At 34.8% G+C, this 18678-nt stretch overlaps 2 protein-coding genes and 1 long non-coding RNA gene across 3 annotated transcripts; 2 read left to right on the forward strand and 1 right to left on the reverse strand.

Moving 5' to 3' along the window:
* The first annotated feature begins 521 nt into the window (after positions 1-521).
* LOC127103580 (eukaryotic translation initiation factor 4 gamma-like) lies at positions 522-998 on the forward strand. Its single transcript, XM_051040827.1, has one exon. The coding sequence runs from the start codon at positions 522-524 to the stop codon at positions 996-998; it is 477 nt and encodes a 158-aa protein (XP_050896784.1).
* An 11671-nt stretch (positions 999-12669) lies between these two features.
* LOC127101141 (uncharacterized) lies at positions 12670-13987 on the forward strand. Its single transcript, XR_007794572.1, has 4 exons — positions 12670-12733; positions 12803-13241; positions 13282-13374; positions 13965-13987. It is a non-coding gene; the product is annotated as an uncharacterized LOC127101141 (long non-coding RNA).
* Positions 13988-15229: 1242 nt separating this feature from the next.
* On the reverse strand, positions 15230-15658 carry LOC127103581 (extensin-like). The gene has a single exon (XM_051040829.1). It carries the CDS (start codon positions 15656-15658, stop codon positions 15230-15232), a length of 429 nt encoding a protein of 142 aa, XP_050896786.1.
* Between the last annotated feature and the right edge of the window lie 3020 nt (positions 15659-18678).

Below are 18678 nucleotides of genomic sequence, written 5' to 3' on the forward strand. Positions count from 1 at the left end.
AACCCCATAACTCTGAAGCAACCACATCTTCACCCACTCTACAAAAATTTGACCCCACCACCACAACACTTCCCGTTTCTGAGGCCCTACTTCTAAATGAAGCCATTTAATCTCCCTCATCTCATCCATACTACGACCTTTCCTCTGACTCTGAACAGCCAGAAATCCCTGACCCTTCCTCTCCAACCTTGGCTCAACTCCAAGACACAACAAACTCTAAACATACCTTATTTGTCCCAAAAACCTCTGAACCTACACCATCTCTCTCCGCACCTCCTTTAGCACCCTCAATAACTCTACCAAGTTTTGAACCTCCCACTAAACCTTTTCTAACCACTCAAACTCCATCTGAACCCATTAATCCAACCTCTAAACTTGAACCAATCTTCCTAACCCTAGAAGAGTCATTTGTTTTACTCTCAGAATGCTCAGTTGTGAAGCTCAAACAGCTATCTGAATAATCTAATCTAAGTGACAATCCTTCTGACGTAAGGACTCACTAGAATGGATTTATCAGATGGATGACATCTGAGGTCTTTAAGGTGAAAGGACTCTCTAAACATGTCAGAAATGAATATGTCATAGGAGCTAAGGAGATATTAGAGGAACGTCTATTCAAGGAAGCTGAAGAGAAAACACTAAAGGAAACTGAAGAAAAGGCTAGGCTGGAAGCTGAAGAGCAGGCAAGAAAGGAGGCTGAGGAAAAAGCTAGCGTTGAGGCTGCTGCCGCAGAAGCTAAAGCAAAAGTTAAAGCTGACGCTAAAAAAGCAAAACACATTGTTGCAGAGGACGTTGCAAAGTCTACTGAAGTTGCTCTGACTCGAGGTGAGTCATCGACATCTGACATTGCTCCGTTGGTGCTCCAGAAACTGGAAGAACTTCAGAAGGAACAACAACTTGTGAGAGACAGACTCGACAAACAAGATTCAGTCAATTCCAGCATCCAGAATCTTCTCACCCAATTACTTCAGAGGATGCCTCCTCCTCCAAACCCTTAGGCACCCTAGGCTTTCTGTTTTGTTTTTTAACTACTTTTGCCTCTAAGGCTTTCTCATATGTACTTCTCTCATGTTATCTAATGAACTCTGTTTCACTCTATATGTTTTTCTCTTACTTTGTTCTTTTTGAGTCTGACAGAAAAGGGGAGAAATAAATAAACAACCTTCTGATGAAATAAATATCTAACTCTCATAATGCACTGCTTACATTCTAATATTTAAATAAATCGCACAGTCTAAGTTTTCTTATAGGATGTATCAAAATTAATATCTGAGAAACATGCTAAGCAACATAAGAGGCTCTAGTAAGAAACTCTAAACTCTCTAAGTATCAGATTTAGGGGGAGCTTGCTAATCTTAGGGGGGGGTCATAATGTATCTGACTCTAATTTATTTTCGTCTCCATATTGTGAAGTATCATTGTTTCATCAATAGTCTGAAGTTTTTGTCATCATAAAAAAGGGGGAGATTGTTAGAACAAGATTTTGGTTCTACAATTTATCTCGAGTTTTTGATGATAACAAAGAATGAAACAATTTGATACCCTGATAAATTTTCTAAGTGTGCAGAACTCTAAGGGAAATTGAATCTGATAAAATAATATCTGACTTCACACAAAGTCCAGAACGGCTGACTCAGAATTGAATAAATCATATCTGACGCTGAACACAAGCATATCCAAGAATATCACATACAAAATCTGAGGATTATGTGTCACATACAGTATCCATAGAATCTGAAGACGCTCTATCTGAAGATCAGTCAAAGAACTATCTAAAGAAGACTCAACTAATAACTATATGAAGAATACAAGATCTACTAAAAAGACTCTGATTCAAACTCACTCTGACTCACGCTCAATAGATCATCTGACAAATCAAAATCAGAAACTTAACAAAGAAGTATTCTAAGTATGGTATCAATCTATATATGGACAATATTGAATATACTCCAAGACTGCTATATAAAGGACAAGGAAATTAATGTCATGAAGTCCCATTATTGGCAAAGATATCACCATAAATGTTCTCTCAAACAGTATCATCTCCAAGTACTATAAAAAGACCCAACTATCATCACTCAAGAATTTTGCACATACATTTTGAAATCATATACTAAATTCTTGCCATTTTATAATTCGGTTATCACACACGAGTTGTTTCTCTTGGTGTGATCATTGATCATTTGTTATTAATCGTGTTCCTCTTGCTTATCTAGAAGCATTAAATACATTCTTGTAATTCTCAATAGTTGTTATAATTTCTCAAGTGACATATGAAGTCTGTAGACTTGAGAGGGCTAAGAGATTGTTGAACTCTTAGACGATTGTTGTAATCTTTCTAGATTATTGGATTAAGTCCTTATTGAAGGCGAAATCACTTTGACCGGGTGTACTGGAGTAGCTTTGATTTTCAAGCGAACCTGGATAAACTTCTATGTTGTTAGTTATTATCTTTGTGTGAGTAGTGTTGCTAAAAGTTTTTATCGTCAGTGAAAACAATTCAACCCCCCCTTCTTGATTTAGAAAGTCAAAAGTCAGGTTTCTCGTTCGAAGAGCTCAATTTGAAACCAACCCTTTCATGGGGCAATTTGTTAGCTCACAAATTTCGTCCCAGGGAGTGCAAGGCTTGGTCAACCACAGGGACGACGAAGGATTGGATCAACGAGGTAGAAAATCGGAGTACGGGGTCGACGGAGAGGGAAGCCTGTTGAAGTCGAAGGCCAACACACCATGATGGAAATTAATCGTGGGTATCTGAATGTGGGAAGTTACTTGCAAACATGGGAGTGGTGCTCTGACATGTGTCATCTCGTGAATGGGTTGTAACCTCCCAATGATTAAGCAAATTGTAATGATCATTTCAAGGGTGACATTTTTAGCATTGCAGTACGAGTATACTTGAAGTACCAAAGCGTTTACGGGAAAAGAGTCATCTCCCTTCAAAATGTACTTTTGCTTCCATTTATATTTACAAGTCATTTAACTTACTAAATTGTCTTTTTTTATTTTTGTTCATTTACATCAGACTTTTTGTCCTTTACTGTATTACTTTACTAAAATTTTAACTTGTAAAATGTTACATTCACTATACTTAAATATTCCAAACACTTTACCAACGAAATAGTCATATACTCAACACCAAGTCAAGGACTTTGAAATTCTGGTATCAAATATGAGATGTCGAAGATAATGTCACGACACTAACATCTGAATAATACAAACAGGATAAAAGATAAAGAACAGTAATGCAAGAGACACAAGCAATTGTTAACCCAGTTCGGTGCAACTCACCTATGTCTGGGGGCTCCCAAGCCAGGAAGGAAATCCACTAAATAGAATCAGTTCAAAGACACTCAGTAAACAACACAAGTTACAGTCTTTTTCACCTAATCTCTACCCGTGTGACTTCTACCTAAGAACTCTTAGATATGAGATCCCACTCACTCCCCCTCAATCACACCAGTGATAATAAACAAGAATTACAATGAAAAGAAGACACTCTTCAAAGACACACACTTGATCTTACTTAGCAGCTTCAATCAAGTAGACACACACTCATGCTTAAAAGCTTTGAGTGACAAATTACAACTCAAAAATCAGGCCAATTCAATCATCTATGGATGAATTGAATGACTTATAAGTCACACGACCACACAAGACTTAAACCCTTATTCTCTCTCAATATTTAGTTCCTTATTTCTTGTGTATCAAATCAGGTATTCCATGTCCTTTTTATAGAAGCAATTGGCTGGGCTTGGACATCATAAAACCCTAAAACTATTTTCCATTTTAATCTTCTCATGACAGTTGATTAGATCTCTTTGGAAGATAAGTTAATCACGCTGTAATTATTGATTGATAACATGTTCAATTAACTCATCAATCATACACAGATTGCCATTAAAAACACAATCACATAATACATAACATTCAGACTGAATGTTCTGTATACAGATGTCATGACATCGGGTCTGACATCCTGAAACAATCCTGCATAATTATATTTTAAACATCCAGCAGGTACAAGATATCTTATGTTAAGACATCACATGCGACATCTTGTGAACACTCTTGGTTTTGCCAAAGTTGCTGCCAACACCTAGAACCAACAAACTCCCCCTTTGGCACTAAAACATATATCAGTCCATTTTGTTCACAAGAAAAAAACACATCAGCAGTTAAACAGCATAACAGCAGTTTAAGCAGCAGCAGAAGCAAACACAATTACTAGCTATAATAGCAACTAGTAATACACACATTAAACACATGGGTACTTCTTCTCCCCCTAAGTCTATTCACCTAAAGACATCTCCTTCAACAACAACAGCACCTGTAACAATCAGAATTTCCTTCTGACATCTCCTTCAACATCTGTAACATTCATAATCACATTCTGACATCTCCTTTAACATCACCTGTACAACCACTTGTACAACACAGAACATCATTTTGTTCACCATCAGACATCTCCTTCAACATCACAGAACAGAACATCATAGAACATAACTCTGTTTAACATCATCAGTTGTCATCTGTTTAGCCTAGCTAGCTACATCAGCACATAATAACTGCAACTCTCCACACAATAACTTCTCCCCCTTTTTAGTCAAAATAGACCAAAGTGACCAATTAGACAAAATAAATGTCAATCAGTCCAGCAGAGAATGTCACAAAATATTACATCATGGCATCAAAAAGGACTGCCAAAAATTACAAATATCAAACAGAAAAACACCAAATCATCCAAGCATCCAAAACAACATCCAGAACACACATGTCATCATAACAGGGGAACCATCACCACAACTTAGTATGAGGAGGTAGCATCTTCTTCACCTTCAGATCCAGAACTGCCACTAGATTGATCTTGAGAATTAGACCTCTCACTTGAGATATGGGCATCTGACTCCTTGGCTTCACCAACCTTATCCATCTCTTCTTGCTCCAAGCTACTAATGAGAACCTCTAAAGCCTCTTTCCTAGCCTTGGCCATCCTAATCCCAATTTCCAACTCCTTACAGGTTTCTTTTAATTGAGCAATCAGGCCACCTTATGAGGTTGGCTCCTTCCTTGCAGATGCCATGACAATATCATTGACATGACTGCCTTCAAATAACTTGTAATGGATTGACAATGGAGGCTTCCTTCTACTGGGGATATCACATATGTTTAAAATACCAGGTTGCTGGCTTAAAATAATTCCACAAATGATCGAGGGAAAGGCAATTGGCAGCTTTACTGCATTAGTGGAGGCATGTCTAACAATTTGTTCAAACATGAACCTTCCATAATCAAAGTTGGGCTTGGTTCCAATAACATAGATTATCCTTCTAAGAACATTAGAGATAGTTGAGATATGGTTTGTTGGCACCCAGTTGGCTGAACCTATCTTATGCAAGATGGCATATTTTACAGTTAATTTGCCCGCAGATAGATGCTTTTTGCTTGACCATTCCTTGACTTGGCCAGTAGTGATTGTCCTACAGACTTCATTGTCTGTAGCCTCTAACTCAACAGCTTCTTCAGTTCCTCTTCCTAGGAATTTATTGATGATAGTTAGGGAGAACCTTACACATCTTCCTCTCACAAACACCTTGCAAAATTCTTTGCTATTCTTGTCAGAAATATCCTTTGGGATATTCACCACAAACTCCTTCACTAAACCTTCAAAACATTGGGGCAATGCACTAACTGTTTTCATCAAACCACCAGTCTTGATCAATTCCATAACCTCCTTCACTTCTACAGCCTCCTTCCCTAGCTCCCTTTCCATAGCAACTCTCCTTTGTATAACAAATTTCCATTTGGCTGCACCATCTTCCAATTGAAAGGAAATATTGTCCAAATGCATAATTGCAACCTTAGCTGGAGACTTTCTAACAGTTTGCTTTTTAGCAGGAGAGATGTTTGGGACATCGTCTTCGACATCATCTTCAGAGTCAGAACTTTCTCTGACCTTTCTCTTCTTGACCTCTACTTTACTCCATGATTTAGAAGGACCTACAACAGCATCCTTCTTACTGGTTCTGGCTATCCTCAAATCAGCCACAAACTTGCCTTTCCTGGTCTTCATTTTCTTTGCAACACTTGGTTTCAAATGATGAACCAAGGTGTCATCTTCCTCATCTGAGCTCTCTTCCTCCAAATCAATCACCTTCTCACCAGTTTCATGCTTCTTAGACTGAGAAGCATTTACAGGTTTCTTACTAGGCAAGGTTTTACCTAGAGAACATAATCCCTCTGCAGCAATATCCTTCTCTGACCTAGATGAATCATCATCTTTCTCAGTTTGAGGTTCCACCTCAGGTGAGGGGTCCCTTCTATACAGAGGAGTCGAAACTCCTTTGACTGAGTGTCCTTCATTTAGGATCATTGTTACCAAATTCCTAATGATACGATATGTATAATGCATGTCATCCTTGGGAGGAGGGTTATCAGAAAAGTTACCTTGAGTGTTTCCAACAGTGGAAGAAGTGCCAGGGGCATGGCCTAGGATTACTGAAATAGGAATGACTTCCAAAATATCTTCATCCAGAAAATCCATGGAGGGAGTCCTTGCTTTGTGAGTGGGTTTTGAACCAGAAGATGAGGGATGTTGTGACATTTTGTTGAACTTTTGAGAAACTTTTTGTTGCCCTAGCAGAGATGGTCTAAGCAGTTTGATGAAGATGGAAGTGGTTATGTTGAGGTAGCGTGTGAAAATGGTATAGATACTAGTTCCAATACTAGGTAATGATTTATCATAAATGAGGCACTTTCTTTTAAGTGGGCAGACAATATTTTTATTACCTTTTCCACTCCACTTTAATTGCTATAAATTCTCATGAATATAAATCCCCAATTTCCTCTTAAACATTCAAACTGATTAGCATCCAAAGCCTTTGTAAATATGTCAGCTAATTGCATTTCAGTAGTAACATGCTCCAGTGCTATGATTTTCTCTTCCACAAGTTCTCTAATAAAGTGATGACGAATATCAATGTGCTTTGTCATGTTGTGCCGAATAGGATTTTTAGAAATATCTACAGCACTCAGGTTGTCACAGTACAATGTCATGACATCTTGTATAACATTGTATTCGGTCAACATTTGTTTCATCTAAACCAGTTGAGAACAACTACTTCCAGCTGTTATATATTCAACTTGATATCTAGCACAAACACCTACAGCAAAGACAATGTCTGGTCTACTTGCTGTGAGATATGGCAGACTTCCTGTCATGCTTCTGTACAAACTTTGATCTACACTAACACCATTTTCATCTTTGGAGACTTTAAAATGTGTTGGAGCAGGTGTTCTTTTATAACTTGCATTCTCCATGCCAAACTTCTTAACAATGTTCTTGGCATGTAGAAAGATAGAATCTTCCACCTGCTTTACTTGTAGCCCAAGAAAATAGGTCAGCTCTCCAACAAGGCTCATCTCAAACTCAGACTACATTTGTCTAACAAAATGTTCTACCATCTGATCTGACATCCCACCAAACACAATATCATCCATATATATTTGAGCCACCATGAGCTTTCCTCCTTCATTTTTCACAAATAAGGTCTTGTCAATACCTCCCTTCCTGTAGCCATTGTTAGTGAGGAACATTGTGAGTCTCTCATACCAAGCCCTAGGAGCTTGCTTCAAACCATAGAGGGCTTTCTTCAATTTGTACACATGCTTTGGAAGATTTGGATTTGTGAATCCTTTAGGCTGTTCAACATATACTTCCTCATTTAAGTAGCCATGTGAGATCACTTCCCTTGATCTAGTTGTGACCCCTTTATTTTGGTCTCCTATAATGAGATCTTTGGGATGATCCTTCTTAATTCTAATGGAGGGTTCCTTGTTGATTTTGTCATCCGCAGGTTCAGCTTGAGAAGGTTCACTCTCATTATTTCTTTTAGAGATATCAGCTGAGGAATCATTTGGAGATGTCCCAACATCGTCTGTGACATCAGTCTATTGATCATCAACCACAACATTGATAGATTCCATCATTACTTTTGTTCTGGAAGTAGAGACTCCATATGCTCTGTTGTTTATTGAGTAGCCCAGAGATATTCCTTTATCACTTTTGGGATCGATCTTCCTTCTTTCTTCACGATCAATCAAGATATAGCATTTACTACCAAACACACGAAAGTATTTGACTGTAGGTCTTCTCCCTTTCTAGACTTCATATAGAGTTGTAGGAGTCCCTTTATTCAAGGTCACTCTGCTGTGAACATAGTAGGATGTGTTCATAGTTTCATCCCAAAGGTGGTAGGGCAATTTCTTAGCATAAATCATAGTTCTTTTCCTTTCCACCACACCATTTTGCTGGGGAGTAATGGGAGATGAGAACTCATGATGAATTCCTTCAGAAGAACAGAATTCAGCAAATTTGCTGTTCTCAAATTCCTTCTCATGATCACTTCTAATTTTGATAACTTGACTTTCCTTTTCTCTTTGAAGTTTCAGACAAAGCTCTTTGAAGACTTCAAGCGCATCAGATTTTTCTCTTATAAAACTGATCCAGGTGTATCTGGAGAAGTCATCCACTACTACATAAGCATACTTCTTCCCACCAAGGCTTTCCACCTGCAAGGGTCCCATTAAATCCATATGGAGGAGTTCCAAAACTTTGGAAGTGGTGTCATGTCTGAGCTTCTGGTGTGACATCCTTGTCTATTTTCGAATCTGACATTCCCCACAGGCTTTTCCTTCATCAATCTTCAAGTTAGGAATTCCTATAACAACTTCAACAGATATAATTCTCTTCATACCTTTAAAATGAAAATGGTCCAATCTTTGATGCCATATCTTCACCTCTTCTTCTTTGGCTAAAGTACACATTGAAGAGTAACCAGTTTCTTGAGAACTCCACATGTAACAGTTGTCTTTAGACCTGACTCCTTTCATTATCACTTCATTTTCTTTGTTAGTAATCAGACATTCAGTTTTGGTGAAGTTTACATTTAAACCCTAGTCGCACAGTTGACTGATGCTTATTAGATTTGCAGACAATCCCTTAACAAGTAGGACATTGTCAAGGTCAGGAACTCCAGGGCAATCAAGCTTACCAATCCCCTTGATTTCACCCTTTGCTCCATCACCAAAGGTTATATAGCTTGTGGCATGAGGATGAAGGCCAGTTAGCAGGTTTTTGTTTCCAGTCATGTGTCTGGAGCACCCACTGTCAAAATACCAATCTTCTTTGGTTGAAACTCTGAAGGAAGTGTGAGCTATTAGACTTGTAACATTAGTCTTAGGAACCCATTGCTTTTTGTTGACAGGCCTGTGATGTTTGGGTCTAGGTTGATGGTGAGCAGGACTAGGATAACCATACAGCTTATAGCAGAAGGGCTTTATGTGGCCAAATTTTCCACAGTAATGACATCTCCATATTTGGTGTTTCCCTTTCTGTTGTCTTTCCTTACGATGTTGTGACATATGATGTGACATCTCAAGTTTGCTTTTAATATGGCTGAACTTAGCTTTGGATTTAGGTTTGCCACCAGTGTAACTGCAGTCGGGCTTAGATTCATATAACCTAATGCCAGATTTGTCTCCTGTTATTTGTCCAGTCTGGAGAATCTTGTCTAAGGTGTCAGATCCATTGTTTAGCATTCTTACATAGTTGGTCATCTCATCCAGTTTAGAATTCAAGAATATAGCTTTAGTCTTTAACTTGAAGATGGTTTCCACATGTTCTGCCTTCTCATTCTACAGCTATGCTATCACTTTCTTCTGGATTTTAACTTATTGACTCTCATCTAGCTTGGCATTCAGAAACGTTGCTTCAGCTTTTAATTTAGAGATGGTTTCCAAGTGTTCTACCTTCTCATTCTCCAGTTGAGTTATCACCTTCTTCTGGCTTTCAACCTATTGACACACTTCTGGACTTCTGTGACACAACTTTCTATAGGTAGTGGCCAACTCTTCAAATGTTACTTCATCATCACTTGAATCTTCATCAGAACCCCATCTTCCAGTCAAGGCAGTCACCAGATTTGCAGACTCTTCTGTTTCACTTTCATCAGACCAAGTGGCAGCAAGACTCCTCTTCTGTTTCTTGAGGTAGGTTCCACATTCAGTTCTAATGTGTCCATACCCATCACATTCATGGCACTGAACTCCTTTTCCTTCTTTGGGCTTTTCATCTGACCTTGTTCTTCTTCCAACATTGTTGGATTTATTGATGTCAGATGAGATGTTCTTGACATTTGCCTTAGATCTTACATCCATCTTTTTCAGAAGTCTGTTGAACTGTCTTCCCAGCATTACTACATCATTTGCCAGATCTTCATCAACATCCTGGCCACTTTCCTCCTCTTCCTCCTCAGTGTTTGACATGAAGGCTATGCTTTTGGCATTCTTTTCAGATCCATCATAAATTCCCATCTCAAATGTTTGAAGGGAACCAATTAGCTCATCAACTCTCATATTGGAGATGTCTTGAGACTCTTCTATGGCTGTCACCTTCATAGCAAATCTCTTAGGAAGTGACCTGAGTATTTTCCTTACTAATTTTTCATCTGACATCTTCTCTCCCAGGGCTCCTGAGGCATTAGCAATTTCAAGGATACTCATATGAAATTCATGAATATTTTCATCTTCTTTCATCCTTAAATTTTCAAACTTGGTGGTGAGCAGCTGCAGTCTAGACATCTTCACTCTAGAGGTGCCTTCATGAGTGGTTTTGAGAATGTCCCAAGCATCTTTAGCCACCTCACAGTTGTTTATCAATCTGAAGATATTCTTGTCAACTCCATTGAATATATCATTCAATGCTTTAGAATTTCCAAGGGCTAGATCCTCCTCCTCCTTGGTCCATTGTTCTTCAGGATTTTTACCAGTTGTAGCTTCTCCTTCCTTAGTAACTATTGGATGTTCCCAGCCAGTTAACACGGCCTTCCAAGCCTTATTATTCAGAGATTTTAGGAAGGCTACCATTCGAGGTTTCTAGTAGTCATAGTTGGATCCATCCAAAATAGGTGGCCTGTGAACAGATCCTCCATCTCTCTCCATAGTACCAGAAAGTATCGTCCCTAGATCTCACCCAGAACCAGAGCAGGATGCCTGCTCTGATACCAATTGAAATTTTGGTATCAGATATGAGATGTCGAAGGTAATGTCACGATACTAATATCTGAATAATACAAACAGGATAAAAGATAAAGAACAGTAATGCAAGAGACACAAGCAATTGTTAACCCAGTTCGGTGCAACTCACCTACATCTGGGGGCTACTAAGCCAGGAAGGAAATCCACTAAATAGAATCAGTTCAAAGACTCTCAGTAAACAACACAAGTTACAGTCTTTTTCACCTAATCTCTACCCGTGTGACTTCTACCTAAGAACTCTTAGATATGATATCCCGCTCACTCCCCCTCAACCACACCAGTGATATTAAACAAGAATTACAATGAAAAGAAGACACTCTTCAAAGACACACACTTGATCTTACTTAGCAGCTTTAATCAAGTAGATACACACTTATGCTTAAAAGCTTTGAGTGACAAATTACAACTCAAAAATCAGACCAATTCAATCATCTATGGATGAATTGAATGGCTTACAAGTCACACGACCACACAAGACTTAAACCCTTATTCTCTCTCAATATTTCGTTCCTTATTTCTTATGTATCAAATCAGGTTTTCCATGTCCTTTTTATAGAAGAAATTGGCTAGGCTTGGACATCATAAAACCCTAAAACTATTTTCCATTTAAATCTTCTCATGACAGTTGATTAGATCTCTTTGGAAAATAAGTTAATCACGTTGTAATTACTGATCGAGAACGTGTTCAATTAACTCATCAATCATACACAGATTGTCATTAAAAACGCAATCACATAATACATAACATTTAGACTGAATGTTCTGTATACTGATGTCATGACATCGGGTCTGACATCCTGAAATAATCCTGCATAATCATATTTTAAACATCCAGCAGGTACAAGATATCTTATGTTAAGACATCACATGCGACATCTTGTGAACACTCTTGGTTTTACCAAAATTGCTGCCAACACCTAGAACCAACAGACTTTGTAGCCGGTCCTGCAAGCAAACCTCAAATAGGAAATCTAGATATTTTTGGCGAGAAACACAATCTAACAAACTTTTCAAACTTCTTTCAAGATGCTCGAAACTTTGGATGTTCCAAAAATGCATTTTTGTTGGAAGGTTCGTTGCCGAATAACATACATGCCCATCTCTTTTAACAATGAGACAATGAAGAAAATAACAATATGAAGAGGCGTGGAGTAAATGGTAGAAGATGGCTCTATTTATATTTTAAAAAAATCACAATACACGTTAACATCAATTGAGTTGGCACCACCATTTAAAGTTTGTACATAGATACCAATTAGATTGACAATACCACTATAATTTTAAGTGAAGTCGTATAAGTTCTTTATTTTATTTTTGTTTATTTGAAAGTTAATTAATTTGAAAAATAATTAGAAAAATGGATTATTATAAGAATATATTTAAAGAAAGTGGGTTATTTGAGTAAAGATTTGTATATTTAGGAAACTTTTTGCTAAAACAAACACAAAAGGAAAAGAAACCGCAAGTGTCCAAGGCAATGGAGGAAAGCCTGAGGTAGGGTTTTTCCCATCGCGAATCATCTCCATGGACCGTTATGAAGCATCGAGAATCATCTCCATGGAGCGTTTCTGAACCACGGTGAGTCCTTTCCGTCGACCACTCTGTGTCACCGCCGTATGGAGCATCTCAATTCTAGGTCGTAGTCTCAATCTTCTCAAAATTTTCCAATTTCATTTTGACTTGCATTTCTAAAACATGTTTGCAGGATCTCAAGTCATCACTCAACAATGGGAGTCATTCAAGTAACTGTTTTGGAACCAATGGAAGCTAGCAAACAGCATCAGGATACTTTCCGGGGTTTATCTTGTATGCTCATAACGATTTACATTTCATTTTATAATTAATATGACAATTATATGGGTTTGAAAGTTATCAAAACATGATTTTAATACTAAAATCAAGTACGATTATAAAGCTATTTTGATTCATATGGAATTCCCGTGTTTCTGAATTCTAGACTAGAAGAACAAGTTACAATTCAAACTCAGCCATGCTTGATATTGTACGTAATATTTGTCAGGGTGTTGAAGAAGTAGATAAAACTAAAGAAGGATTTTACATTAGGTCGGGCATCACTGTAATACTGAGTAATGTAATACATTAGGTTGGGCATCACTGTTATACTGAGGAATGCAATACATTAGGTTGGTCATCACTGTTATACTGAGGAATGCAATACATTAGGTTGGGCATCACTGTTATACTGAGGAATGCAATATATTATATGAAAGCACTTCAAATTAACCGGTCGATCTCTAGAGTTTAGATATAAACATGGTATTTCTAAATTCTTAGATGCAAACTCATGGCAGAATCAATTATTGATATGTTAATTATGTTTTCCAACTAGTAGTTTGCCTTGACTCCCTCCTGTTTAGTTTTGAAAGGAAAACATAGGATGTTCTTGTTTCCAGAGACATGAGATAATTAGGTTGTTGTTTATAATGGATCAAACCTAGTTAAAAACCTTGGCTTATATGTGTAAAGTCCAGCTTTTTAACTTTATATTAACTAACCAAAAAGTGCTCTAACAGTTACTACTCCATGGTTGTTTTAGTTATTACAAGACATATTAGTGAAACTTGTTCATTTTGTCCATACCTTATGATTTGTTTGTCTTGTATTTGGTGTTTGAGAATTGATTTATATAGTACAATTAACACATTTTTCATATTTCTAGGATTTAAATAAAAAGATACACAGTTTTTTCATCTGTCTAGGATTTAAGTAAAAAGATACGCGGGTTTTTCATCTGTCTAAGACCCCTTATTTTAAGTTTTTGCAACAATGAGTTTTCTTTGGATTGTAATGATGGAATCGTATTATACTAGTATATTTTATGAATATGATGTAGTATATGCTTGCAGGAGACTCAACAACAAGAAGCTGACATGAACAATACCAATGTAACTCACTAATCTGATAAACCTCGAGATCCATATCCATCGTGTGAGTGAGTTTATTGTTTTATTTCCACTTAGATCTTCCAATTTCATTTGGTTAATAAATAATTTTCTTGTGCAGAGACTTGCCAAATAATGATCTTTCAAGTGTTCTTCTAACAGATTCTGATTACCTCTCACATTGATAATGTGCACTGCCTTTTTAATATCGTGATTATGTGGTCTGTATTGTTTAGTTTTATGCTTGAGGTATATTTTACATCTATAGTCATTGTTAAAATTAAATTAGCAGTTTTAATGTCATCTCAATTTAACAAGTATCATTAGTTTTCTTCCTTACATTCTTAAATATTTATTTTGAGACTTATTTTCAATCAAAGGTCTTGAATTTTAATAATATTTCATATTGCACACCGAGACACAAGTATCATTAATTTTGGTGCTCTTACATTAATAAAATTATAGTGATCAATAAAATAAAAAGCAAACTTCAAATTTTATTTATATAAATTCCATCTAACACACAAAGTGTGAAAGAGTACAAACTGAAGTATGGAGAGCTGACAAGGTCTTTATTTAGAACCATAAGAACATCCAACAAACCAAAAAGAAAACAAAAGTTGCATAGTAAGAAAATAAAATAAATTCCAAACTTTCATGAACATTTGTCAGCCTCCATTGAACTTCCTTGCGACAACCACTAGAAATACACTTCTCCAGTATGACTGTGACAACCGCTGTAAGGAGTGGCACAATCTTGATATTCTAGGTTTGTACTTGCCCTCAAACAAAGCCTTATTTCAGATAAAAAATACAAGTTATCAATCTTCACGCATTGAACTTGGGGAATAATGTTAATGTGAGTCTTTATTGCATTAACAAATTGGTCTTGTGTAAACTTTCCGCCTGGTATAATATTAATTTTTTCAAGAATATCCTTTATATTATTCCTTTTGTAAACTATTAATGTCTCTTTAAAATAAGGAAGAAACTGGAACATCTGGATTGAACAAGTTCCATGAGAATTCCACTATTGAATCCAAAATAAAATATTAGAACTTATTGAATCTTTTTTTAGTGAAGGCCAATCGTTTGTGAGTTCCTTCAGTATTGGAGCAAGCCGGTGATAAAAATAAAATAATGTTACTATTTTAAAAATATGGTAAAATAAAAAAGAAAAAATAAACATAAAAAAAAAAACAAACATAAATTACCTTGCTCACAGAAACTTATGTCCCAACTTTGCAATCACGTATCTCAGTGTCTCTTTTACTAGGCCAGAGACCATGAATTACAAATGTTTGTGGCAATGGAGACAAACAGGTTTCTATCTTACAGAATGTTTGTGGCCATGTGAGAGCCAGTTTAAAGTGATCAAAGGAAGGTGGCGGTGGTGGTGGTGGTGGTGGTGATGACGGAGGAGGGGGAGACCTTTTTCTACTCTTACGTAAATCTTTATATGGAGAATATGGTTTTAATATTTCATGGTCTATGTGGAGAGGTGTTGGTGATTGGGAAAGTTCAGTGGAAGGTTGGTCAATGTGGAAAGGTGTTGGTGATTGTGAAACTTCAGTGGAAGGTGGTAAGCCATTAGAAAAAACAATATTCAATATCGAGTAAATTAAAGCAATGTGTAGTAATGAAGTCATAGTGACCATTGTAAAGAGAGAATGAAGTGATTAGAGATGCATGTTGCAATCTCTGCTTCACCCTTTTATAGGGGAATAGTTTTCTTGTTTCAACATCTTCATTTACTAGTAGTGTACATCAAAATGGAAGATATATGCAATTACGTGTAGTAATTCATTTACTAGTATTGTAGTAATTCATTTACAGTTTTTAAGAACTTTCAATTTTCATTATCTAATAGTAGTATTCATTCACAATTATTTGTTGCAATTGAATGATATTTTCTATTATTTCATAATTCTACTATCACACACCATACTTTAAAATTTAATAAAACAAAAACAAAGAATATTTCAATTGACATGGTTAGCACAAAGAATATTTCAATCAACATGGTTAGCTATAGTTCAAGAAATTTCTATACTAATCAATTACTGTTATTAGAAATTCCATTTTTCATTGTCAAATTAAAATGAAATTGAAACAAATAAGGAAGAAGAAAAATAAAAAATTACTACTTAATTACAGTCCAAAATTCAACAAATATGGGTTATTGCTTCAATAATAAATAACAATAACAATTGTTAAAATTTGTGTTGATTTATTTAAGACGTTTTGCCCCATAAAAAATGCTACATTAATTAAAGTATTTTGATTTTTAACATAAACTTATATTAATGAATGTATTTTGATTTTTAATTGAAAATTATTATTCAATTGATAGTAGTAAAACTACTTCCAGGAGTTAAAAAATAAAGTTGGTGGTCACATGTAAATGGAGAAAACTTTCAATTAACACATTACATACCCAACAAAATAAGCGGGTTAGTATGTCATTTGACATGACTTATTACACATTGTTGATATTATATTTTTTAATAATTGTAAATTTACTCTTTGATGTAAGTTCTCAATGTTTCATTTTATGAGAAACACCAAAAATTAATTCAGCATGTATAGAAAACAACACAATTAGGACTCGTTTGATTGAGTTTTGATTTTCTATTTTTAAAAATATTTTATAAATCAGTTTTGAAAAATAGTTTTTTAAAAAACTAATGGAATAAAATCTATTTGGTAGCTCTATTTTTAAAAACCATTTTAAAAATAAAAAACTTAAAAACTCGTTTGGAGAAATTGTTTTTGGTTTTTAATTTTTTTTTTTTAAATGAATATTTTAAAGATCCTAAAATCTAATCTTTTAAGTTTTATAGTAAATTACTCTAATACAAATCAAAGCTATATATAATTTTATCAAGGATAAGATAAGTTAATAAACAATCTGAATATTTAAGATTTTCTATTTTAACATTTTATTAATCATTTGAATATATATATTAATGTTTTCGGCTAAAATAACTCTAATACAAATCATAATAGTATTTTAAAAATAAAAGTGTGATGTGACGGGATACACGGGTCTCATTGATTGACGGTGTAAAAATATTTTACACTATAAATGCATTTTTTTTGTCACACGCGCGTGTGCGCGCGCGCACACACACACACACATATATATATATATATATATATATATATATATATATATATATATATATATATATATATATATATATATATATAATTAAATAACTCTATCTTAGCAAAACTCATATATAATATATTTATTTATTATTAATTTAATTTTTTTATAACATTCAAATCAATGTTTTTTAATTTATTTAAGGATCTACAGTAATTTTTAAAATAAATAAAATATCAAAATAAAAATTAAAGTGCTAAAGTATTTGGTATTGTAATATAAGGGAGGAACATAGAACCAATAAAAATTAAGGAATCTAAAATTTAAATATAATTAAGAGTTTAAATAAATAATGTCAAATAAAAGATATAATAATTTTAATGAGTCATCAAATATAGACTATATTAAAAAAATAAACTTTACCAATTTAGATATATTTTTATAAATTTACTTTTGATTAAAAATAATTAATTGAGAGAGTTCTATATTAAAGTGGATTTTTTTATACGATTAAAAATAGATAAAAAGTATGATACCAAAAAAAAAAACTCATAAATATATTAAAACAAAATTAAAAAAACACAAAACATTGTTATCCTGATGCTATATTAAAAAAATTCACAAACTTGCAAAAACAAAATATAAAACAAAAATTTAACATATTTACATTAATGCCATTAATGAAAAATCATTATTTTCCATATATTTTCAAAACACCAAATAGAAAAGAAAAACATCAAAAAGATGTTTCCACTTTTTAATTTTTAAAAACAGAATACTAAAATTAATTATGAAAACTCTATGACATAAAAGTCTTATCAAACAAATTTTTTGTTTTATAATTTTTTAGAACTAAAATACAGTTCTTAGAAATCAATTCAAACAGGCCCTTACTCTCCGTACCAAGATAAAATGGATAAACTATACCATGCGATCCACTTAATTTTCTGACAAGTTTGAAGGTACGATATGTCCACCTCAAGATGATAATCTACGGACAAGATAGAAGTTAACCTTGCACAAACCGTTTTGACTGAGAATCCCGCGGTGTCGTTCCACCAGAAAAAATTGTCAACAACATTCGGAATCAAATTAAGAATGAGAAGAAGATCATTTAAATCTGTCTGAGAAGCTTCCACAAGAAGATCAGAATTAAATTGAGGTTCCAAGACCAAACACCATGTCACCACTATCCCAAATCCTCTCTAGAAGGTCTAGAAAATTGTACTTTTTCAAACTGACTAGAAAATTGCAGCTTCAATTGGGCATCTCCAATCCATTGATTTCTCCAAAAGTCAATATAGGAACCCTTGTATAGCTTGCAAGAAAACCCATTACCGAACCAATTTGCTTCGCCATCCCTAATACCTAACGAAACCCTTAGATCCCTCAGATAAAAGAGTTTAAATAAATAATGCCAAATAAAAGATATAATAGTTTTAATGAGTCATCAAATATAGACTATATTAAAAAAATAAACTTTAACAATTTAAATATATTTTTATAAATTTACTTTTGATTAAAAATAATTAATTGAGAGAGTTCTATATTAAAGTGGATTTTTTA

Source organism: Lathyrus oleraceus, chromosome 7, assembly GCF_024323335.1.
Source record: "Lathyrus oleraceus cultivar Zhongwan6 chromosome 7, CAAS_Psat_ZW6_1.0, whole genome shotgun sequence".
Taxonomy (NCBI): Eukaryota; Viridiplantae; Streptophyta; class Magnoliopsida; order Fabales; family Fabaceae; genus Lathyrus; species Lathyrus oleraceus.